The sequence below is a fragment of the Betta splendens genome, chromosome 21 (assembly GCF_900634795.4).
Source record: "Betta splendens chromosome 21, fBetSpl5.4, whole genome shotgun sequence".
Lineage (NCBI taxonomy): Eukaryota > Metazoa > Chordata > Actinopteri > Anabantiformes > Osphronemidae > Betta > Betta splendens.
The window spans coordinates 8,477,437-8,487,480 of record NC_040899.1 but is presented as its reverse complement, the minus strand read 5'-3'; the positions used below and the strand labels follow the sequence as shown (position 1 = coordinate 8,487,480).

The window sequence follows — 10,044 nt, the reverse complement described above, 5'->3', positions numbered from 1 at the left end:
TTAGATCAAAATCACCGAACATAGCAAAGTAGATGCAAAACGTTAATATGAGCTCCTTGGTTGGAATCATATGAATGAAAGAGGCGAAAACGTCTAATATAATAATTAAATCTTTATAGCTTTGGGCACTCTTTGAAATGGTCCGCAGTTGTCGCCTATGCGCCATAGACAGAGAGCGCGCGCACACACACACACACACACCTTCAGTTACACACAAAGAGACAAAGAGAGAGAGAGCATTCTTTGAGCACTTTACTCGGGTTAACGCGGCTCAGACCTTCTGCTGTGGAATAAGCGGCGTCCACGCGAAGGCGCTCAGCAGGTTGGCGCAATCCACAACGACCTTTTCGATGGACTTCTGTGGCAATGTGGATTTTTTTTTTTTTTATTGAACCGCTTCTGCAAAGTCCCGCGATGCCTCCTCTGTCTGCACGAGTGCGAAACGATTTCCAGTCCGGCTTGTAGGTGTCGCTGTTGACCACGTATGTTTCCGCAGTGCCCGCGCGTGCGGGGAGAGGAGGCTGCGTCTCAAGGCCATTTTCAAATCTCATTGGTGGGCTTGTCATGTGGTTGGGAGGCATCCTGACTTGCACTCGGATTGTTTTTCCTAGATATGTCAGCTTACAAAGGACATCTCATCCGCTTTAAAGAACTTAACCCCCCAAAATGTCCTTTCCCACTAGCACCCCGGCGCCAAACACATTTTTAGTGGACTCTTTAATTGGCGCCTGCAGGACGGACAGCTTTTACTCCAACGGCAACATGTACATGCCGTCTGCCTCAGAAATGGGAACTTACGGAATGCAAACCTGTGGACTCCTGCCGTCTTTCGGCAAAAGAGGAGACGTCAACCACCAAAATATGGGCATGAATGTCCACCCGTACATACCTCAGATAGATAACTGGACGGATCCGAATAGATCCTGCAGAATAGAGCCGGCCAGTCAGATGACAAACTGTTCATTTTCACAGAGCATAAAGGAGGAGAGTAACTGCTGCATGTACTCCGATAAGCGAGTACAAAAAGTCAGCTCGACAGACGTCCCCGCATATTCTAGCGTTATTCCCGATTCCTGTCCAGCCGACGGTCCAGAGATCCCGGTTCCGGGCTATTTTCGACTGAGCCAAACTTACGCGAATGGGAAGCACCAGGAGGACTACTGCCATGAGGCACCGAGTCCGAACCCGACGCTGATGCAGCTCAGCCGGGTCACGCCGAAACCACAGTCCTCCTTGACGTCCTCTAATTTTGCGGACGTGGAAAAGAAAAGCGAAGACGAGCAGCAAAACCCCGAGGCGTCACGGACAGCGGCTCCAGCAGAAAGTCCCGATCCAAAGTCTAACTCGGAGGAGAAAAGCCCCATGGACGCATCCGTTTCCAGCCCCGAGCTGCCACAGAAGGAAGGGAAAGGTGGGTTGGCTACAGTGAAAGCTTTTATCTTGTGGCGCTGTGCTGAGAAGGCTCCAGCATCATAAAACCAAGTATAAAGCACAAACAACCCTAAAGTCGTAATGTTTAATGAGAGTCTTTCTCAGGTTGCACTAATAGGCAGCAGCCAATGGTTTTACCATGCAGCACGCTGCTCCCTCTTTCGTTGGGGATTTAAATTCAGAAAATAGCTTTATAGGATTTCTTTGCATTTTGACACAGTGCAGGATTTCAGAAACTGAAATGTTACATAGGGAGCGTTCATAAATGTATTTTTAATTCGTGGCTTTACTTGTAGTGTAAACTCTCTTAAGGTTGCAGAAAATTGATAGAGAATTGTGCAATTGTATCTGTACCTGAGTCTATAGCATGTTAAAGTTTTTGCATTATTCATTTCAGCGCTTTAATTGAAGCGGTTGCGCTAAAACATTTTGAAGGTTGAATCAAATGAATACATTTTCTTGAGGATGATTCAGTAAAGTTTATTTAGTTATTGACACGACTAATACTGTCCTTCGCATATTATTTATTCTAAAATAACGGAGTAATTATTAAGCTTTATTTCCCAGAGGTGGAATTCAAAGCAGCAGGTGAGATTCAGTAAAAGCTGAAGGACACTGAAACGGAAAACAAAAAAGAACAGAAACGTTCCTCCGTTTGATTTAACCCCTTTTTTTAATTCCAGACAGCAAGAGCGACGCGCCAACGAGCAACTGGTTAACGGCGAAGAGCGGAAGAAAGAAGCGATGTCCCTACACAAAGCACCAGACCTTGGAGTTGGAGAAGGAGTTTTTGTTCAATATGTATCTGACCCGCGAGCGCCGCCTGGAGATCAGCCGGAGCGTCAGCCTGACCGACAGGCAGGTCAAGATCTGGTTTCAGAACCGCAGGATGAAGCTGAAGAAAATGAACAGGGAAAACCGCATCCGCGAACTGACCTCAAACCTCACCTTTTCGTGAGCCCGCATGTTTCCGTGGTTTGCTGTCCCTTTTATCTCTCATCCAGTTTGATGCTGCGGTGGCATCGGACGTTTATCTTCGATGTCAACCAAACTGTGATTGTATTGCCAGTCTTAGTACGTTGTGTGGCGCCGTGTAGCCTCTTTGTTTCATCCACATGCAGGGTAACGTTTTTATTTGGTCTTAAATTATTGGAGAAGCGTTTTGAGCCAGTGGACGTCGTGGATGCGGTGTCGGTGACGAGCAGCGTGGACAGTTACTCTGTTTCAGTCATGGAAGCACATTTATTGTTGTATAGTGCATCGTTTGTTTTACAGTGCGTGCAAGCCATTTCCTCAACCGCGACGTGTTTCGATGGGCCCTTTTAAAGTGGCGGAAAACAATGTAAATGTGTGACTCTACTGCATGTTTGTGGCATGTTTCCTGCAATAAACGGACTGTCAAATAATCCTCAGACCTGGTTGTTTCATTTTTCACTACAGTTGCTGTATTACCATCTAAATACACTGTGTGTGTGTGTGTGTGTGTGTGTGTGTGTGTGTGTGTGTGTGTGTGTGTGTGTGTGTGTGTGTGTGTGTGTGTGTGTGGTGCGTGAACTAATTTGCTTCCAACTGTTACGCAGCAGTTCATGGAGCAAATACGTTTTCCAAACAAGCCCCTTGCAGTTGACTGCAAGAAAACAACCCAGGCTATATCTAAAATGTTACTAATATGTGTGTGTAATGTCACTAAGTGGCTACAGCTGTCCTCTAAATTCATTAGACGCCGTCGTCTACACGCTGAAAACGCTTAGATTGATTTTAAGCCACGGGCGCCAGCAGTTTCAGCAAAATGGCAATTAGGCCCAAATACTCGCTCTAAAGGTGCCCCAGTTTACGGAAAAGCTGATTGCTGATGTTTGTGAATGCAAATAAACAAATATTAACACGAACCCCAACCAACAGTCTGGAGAAAACGCAACCAGGCTTTTGCGGTCTGTAATAGGAGACGAGCAGCGAATAGGCGTGGGACGCGTAATCAAACTAATATGGTGCTGCCTTTATTCTCGGGCCTGTTTGTGACTAAACAGTCTAAAAGTGTCACATGGGGTAAGTTATGTTCAAGCACAAATGCACAGGCTTCCTCCTGAGGGAGACGCAGGCCTCGGCAGCGACGGGAGAAGTTCCCATTTTCGCGTTGTTTGTGGTTCAGTTGATGCTGACCCGTAGCGCATCTCTCGAATTTCTCCCCCTGATCAACACTTTTTGTTTAATTAAATGCAAAAACTTAGTAAAGTTCCCGAATTGTTCCGAAAAAATACAAGATGTAGACTTTAAGTTCAGACATTATAGGGCACAAAAGCACTTTGCTGCTCTTTTTGCGTCTCTCTTTTTTTATTGACGGCTTGAATAATCACACGCACCTCATAAAACATTTATTGATACATAAAGACATTATTGCCTTCCTTTGCAATGAATACAATAACCTCACGATTGCCACTTCCTGCTTAACTTTAAAAATTCAACCAACCCAGAAAATATGTTTCCTCGACGAATATTAACAATGGATCCACCGCATTGTGAACGGAAATGGCGTCTGTTATTTTACAGCATGTTATTACATCTATTTTACGAGGGTTCCGTAAGTCTATAAACCGCTTTACTGGCACTGAGGGTATCAGGACGATATTATAAGAGTTTTCTGAAACGTTGAGACGCGAGGAATCCGTCTGGGCGAACTGCGTGTGAGGTAACATGCAGCTATTCCCTTTTCTGTACCGTTGCGACGTCCTGCAGCGACGCACATGAGAAATGAAGGAAGAAAAAAAAAAACATTTGCATTCATTTCAGCGGTTGTTTTCCCCCCGCAGTCACATCTGATGGGGCTTTTTATTATTTGTGAAATGAAAAGCTAAATTAAACCTGACGAAAAAAAAAACCCAGAGCACGGACAGGATTGATTTACTCGCTGTATTGGTAAATATGACCACGTGATCCGCGTAACCAATCCCTGTAGCTCGAGGCCAGCAAAAATACTATGATTGTTCATAGAGGGAAGCTTCCCGTAACAGAGCAACCCTTATTATATGAGTAGGAAGAGATCAAAAATGTCTTCCAGTGGCACTCTCAGTAACTGCTATGTGGACGCTTTAATGGGGCAGGAGCCGGATGATGTTTACGGTGCTCGCTTTATTCAGGCTCCACACACGGTGACCCCGAGGCCGTCAGGTGCTGGGGACAATGCAGACTACTCCTCTTGTAATTTCGCACCCAAATCCGCCGTTTTCTCCTCCTCGTGGTCGTCGGTTCACCCGCAAGGGATTTATCATCCGTACGTGCACCACCACCACCACCACCACCAGTCCCATCTGCCCGCGTCGGACGGCCGATATGTCGGCGTCCGCTCCTGGATGGACCCGATCTCCAACCACGTTTCGTTCGCCGGATTCCACTCGAGCAATCGGCCGTACGGGGCGAAGCCGGAGGCGCCGCCGCCGCCGCCGCCGCCGAAGGCTGCGGAGCGCGACGCGCTGGACGCAGACGCCCGGCCGCTCGCCGGCGAGTTCGCCTGCGGAGCGGCCACGGTGCTCGCGGAGAAAGCGGGCAAGGAGCACAGCGGCAGCGAGCTGTCGAGCCACGGCGAGCCCAAAGAGGAGAAACAACAACTTGACCCAAGTAAGTAAACGAGATAGCCGGTGCTGATTTACAGCCCCGAGAACTGTATGAGCTGGGTGTGTAAAAGTGGAGGTTTTACTAACCTATAAAAGTGTCTCGCACGATGCCGCGAATAGGGAAGAGGAATCACCCGCCCTGCAATGGTTATTACAGGGGATCCGCAAGCTTTTAATGTTACGGGACACCAGAAATAGATACACGGAGTTCAGTTTCGATTACATTCACCATGTGCATGCGATGGGTTTTTTTTCCCTGTGGGATGCGTCAGTAAAATGGGACATATAATCAGACTAGATCTGACCGTGTATTAAAATATGGGCTTTCTCATTTCGCTTGTGGCTCCCTGCCAGCAAAACACACTGCGATTCATTTAAAGTCAGCGTTTCAACACTATCAGTCACGTGTGTACTTCATATATGTATATGTGTGTGTTTTTCAGACAACCCCGCAGCAAACTGGATTCACGCCCGCTCGACGAGGAAGAAACGGTGCCCGTACACGAAATATCAGACTTTAGAGCTGGAGAAGGAGTTTCTCTACAACATGTACCTGACGCGAGACCGACGCTATGAAGTGGCCCGAATACTGAGCTTAACCGAGAGACAGGTGAAGATCTGGTTCCAGAACAGGAGGATGAAAATGAAGAAGATGAACAGAGAGAAGAGCAGCAAGGATCAGCTATGAGTTCACTGCTGCTGCCATGTCCCACGTTGAAGGAAGCCATATGAACAATGACTTTTATTTTGGTAGGAGCCTCGGCTGATTTTTAGAAACCTTATAGCATGAACGTGAGTGTCGGTGTCGGATGCGTCACATGAGCAGGGATTCGCTTTGGTGAGATTGACACGAGCAGGATTTCAGATTTTAGTCATCAGATTATTTTTTTTTTCTGTTTTGCATAACCACAGGCTGGGGGTTCGGGCACTTTCACAGATCTGTTACGCATCCGCCACATTAGAAAACATGTTGTCTGTTTTTGCTTTTATAGCTGTTAATAATCTGGACCTGTATATAAAATATTTCCCAACCAAACACGTTTGACTTCAGTCTGTGTCAGACACAAGTGGAGATGAAGCATCAGATTTATAGACGATGCATCTTAATGTGTTGCTGCTTACTCTTTAAAAAATCCTAAATAGCTAATTTATTCGTGATTTTAATATGATTTCATCAACATTATCATTGCCTTATTAGTGGAGAACTGAAACTATTTCCACTAACTAAAATTGTTCCCCGAGGCCTTGTTTACGCAGCGTTGCTCGAATCCAACGATGGCAGGTAAATAGGCTACAACATCAACCTTTAACCCAGTAAGGTCTGCGTAAAACATTGATTATTCAGGTATTTCAGTCTATATATATATATATATATATATATATATATATATATATATATATATATATATATATATATATATATATATATATATATAAAACGTATAATAATGTTACATTTTACATTTATCGAACGGTGCATTTTAAACGCAGAAGAGCAGGTTATAAAGTGTTTATTGCTGAGAGGTGTTGCGGCAGATTTCCAATTTTATTGTCCAACTTGTACGAATAATTACTTTAAAGCAGGAAGGAGCGTGGTCCAATAAAGCTATAGAAATGGCTAGACGTCTGGTTTAAATGAGTTTATGGCCCGGCCAGTAATTGCAGTCTCCTTTTGAAAGCCCCTGTTTGTTGGGCGATTGCGTCTGTTACGGACAAACAGAACGTAGACGCTTTTCCACAGGGTGTCTGGTCGATGAATTGCTTTAGAGGAAGTCATCTCCACCATAATGGTCACGTTTATTCATCAAATGCACTTCCCACGGATTGGGAAAACTTAACTTTGACTGATGTCGGACTACGTCTTTCCTCATTTACTCCCCCCCCCCTGTAAAACCAGTTTTGCACTCTGCCCCAGGTGCATGTGCAACAGAATGTGTTTGACAAAAACAATCCCTACAATTAGAAAATATGCAATTGAATTGAAATCACTGCAAATGACAATGTATGAGTCTTTAACCGGGGAACTGAGCTGCACTGCAAAGTAACTCGATCGCTAGAGGGCGATATTGTTCTTTCTGTCCAGGCGCAGTGTGGTGACGAATGGAACACGTAGACGACACATGGTCCAAATTACATGTATTCAAAGATACCTGGTTCAAAATATCCTCAAATATGCGTCATGATGTCGAACATTTATATCTTAACTTAATAGGAGGGTTTTGGAGTGCGATCTAAAACAGGTTTTATTGTGGGATCAACAAACATCGACCACAATTAAACCAAATAAAACCTGTCAGCTTGAGAAAATAACTGCAATAAACCTCAAGTTTCCAACTAATTTAAAAAATAATCTTTCAGAATTTTTAGTCCGAATTTAGCTACGTTTGTCTTTTATACATGCATTTCCTATATTTCAGCACTGCTCGTACATTTTCCCCAGTTCAGTCTAAGCGACACTGGACGTGGAGGAGCCTCGGCCTCTCACCGTTTACAGCAGAAAACAACATATGACGTAGCAGCAGAGCGTTTCTCTAAACCTTCCTTTAAAAGCAGTGTTTATTCACCACCAACCGAGAGAATCCTGGACGCGGTTATTATAACAACCTGACTCAGTGACAATGTGCAGCCTCCTTTTACAGTGCGATGTCTTTTATTCAAGCTCGGATCCGAATCCTATTGCTGCTGCAGCGTGTCCGGTTTTATTGAATTTTTAATCACTGACATTAATGTCGCGGAATCACAGTGAAGCTGAGCGCTGTTGTAATTGCGAGGGCATGGCCTATGTATTTCCACTTAATTAAATGAAGGCAACTTTAAAGAAAACGCCTAATTAATAATTCATTCACACATACACACAGAAATATACGTGTAATAAAAGCAATGCGATATAGAGAATAATATCACCTACAGAGGGAGGCCTCTGTGAGCCCATGACTCACTTTAACCTCCATTATTTGACACGTTAACCCCACAATGCTGCAGAACCCAGGCATTTATAACAATTACTGTCCTTATACTTCACAGCAATTATTAGACATCTAAACGCTGCAGCTACTACACGCCTCCATTGATAGACTCCGCAGAAACGCCGCAGTGCAGCTTTCTCTTGTTTCACTCGCCTGTTTTATCCCGTGTGTGTGTGTGTGTGTGTGTGTGTGTGTGTGTGTGTGTGTGTGTGTGTGTGTGTGTGTGTGTGTGTGTGTGTGTGTGTGTGTGTGTGTGTGTGTGTGTGATAAGAGGAACCTCCCCACGTATGCGACGCAGGCCTCGGGAGTTTAGGTGGATTCACTTTAGTGGAGGATTTCTAGTTGTGGCCCCACTGCCTCTTGCGTCACACGTGGATCTAAAGCGATGGAGCAGCTAAACCAAACGTACTCGGTTGTGGAGCTGCCAATTTAAGCATCTTGGTGGACTTCAGGTGTATTAGCGACGCTATGTTTAATGCATTTTTTCTGCAAGTGCAAGATTAAACACGATTCACACGTATTTAGTATATTGTAACAAACATTTAAACATTGAGGCTATTGCCATTGAAATTTCAGTAAGAATCTCTATTGTGCACTAGGGAGTTCTGCATCTGTATTTCTACATCTCATGAGTGGAAACATTCTGTGTTGCTCCGTATCCACAAAAGTTGTCCAAAAAGCTGCGTGAAGGCCAAGATGTAATGGCTGTGAAAAGGAACAGAGCGTCATAGGTTGGAAACAAACGTGGGCAGCTCGGGAGCTGTGCTACTTAATGGACAGCGTTTAAATGCAACGCAGACGATCAAGAAACAATATTTTTGCCCAAAATAAGATATCAAATACTGGATGCGATGCATTTCAAAAGTGTTTATATCTATATATGTAATTTAAATTCCAACTTGTGCTAGGACTTTGGTAAGTGTTTAGTAAACATACTCATACACGATTTTATCAAATTTCTTCCTTTTTTCCAGCAATATTTTAGCTGCTTTAATTAGAAAACAACGTGCATGCATTTTACTGTAATGGGAGCCATGTTGGGCTGTTATTTATGGTTCTGTTCATGGCGATGATCCCTGTTGTTGAACATACGCGTTCTTTCTCTCAGGTGAGATCACATCCGGGTTCATCCACCACACGAACACTTTAAGGCCTTTAGCGCAATTTACACCACGTTTACGCTTTCCAGCGAGCTCTGACGTAGCACGTGGTTTCGTCTTATAATAATAATAAGTATAACAACAGTAGTAGTAGTAGTAGGGGACAGCAATTAGAATTAAAATATTATAAATGTTTATCAGTGTGTATCAATTGTTTGTGTAATAAGCGAAGAAGTCCAGATCTTCGTCACGAGGCCCAACATAAACGTTTCGCAATTAACACAATTTTTCAAAGTATTATTTCACATAATTATATTGTTTTAATCCACTGGATACTAGTTTACATCTGTGATAATATATATTTTCATATTTCTGGGAAAAGAAAACTCTAAATAAGGCCTATTTGTATTTAAGCCCTAACCAGAGAATAATTACGCAGCTGGCTGTGACTGGGATGCGGCTTCGCCTGGTATAAAAGGAACCAAATGTGACTTTATGCTCTGAGGCGGATAAACGAGACTGCAGTCTGAGGAGAGTTAGCGTGCAAACCCAGACGCGCTGCCCGGTGAGACGTGCTAATCTGGTGGTTGCCACGTCTTTATTAGCCTGCTAGGTGTCAACAGTGTTGCAGCTGTGAGCATCAGCCGCCACTAGGTCTGAAATGTGTCTGCACCAAACACACACCGACTGTGCGTCTTGGCACAAAATCTTTCCATGGGGTCATTAAAAGGAAAACCTGAATGTTTAGCTGTGAACCTGCAGCAGATCGAGCCAAAGGCAATAGACTCATCTTTGACTGTGCACTGTGGTCACCATCATATTACACAGTGGAACTAACACGATCCTTTTAGTGCTAAGTAGCGACTCTTTTCACTAGTGGGATTGAAATAAAAATCAGCAACATCACCCAACAATAACCATTAAACTAATAACAGTCTG

General features: G+C 44.1%; 2 protein-coding genes across 2 annotated transcripts; both read left to right on the top strand.

The window, feature by feature from the left end:
- Positions 1-247: 247 nt before the first annotated feature.
- On the top strand, positions 248-2,843 carry hoxd10a (homeobox D10a). The gene is made up of 2 exons (XM_029136489.3): positions 248-1,411; positions 2,115-2,843. Exons 1-2 carry the CDS (start codon positions 667-669, stop codon positions 2,387-2,389), a joined length of 1,020 nt encoding a protein of 339 aa, XP_028992322.1. The 5' UTR covers positions 248-666; the 3' UTR covers positions 2,390-2,843.
- A 1,415-nt stretch (positions 2,844-4,258) lies between these two features.
- Positions 4,259-6,326, top strand: hoxd9a (homeobox D9a). Its single transcript, XM_029136490.3, has 2 exons — positions 4,259-5,043; positions 5,483-6,326. Exons 1-2 carry the CDS (start codon positions 4,455-4,457, stop codon positions 5,725-5,727), a joined length of 834 nt encoding a protein of 277 aa, XP_028992323.1. The 5' UTR covers positions 4,259-4,454; the 3' UTR covers positions 5,728-6,326.
- The last annotated feature ends 3,718 nt before the right edge of the window (positions 6,327-10,044 follow it).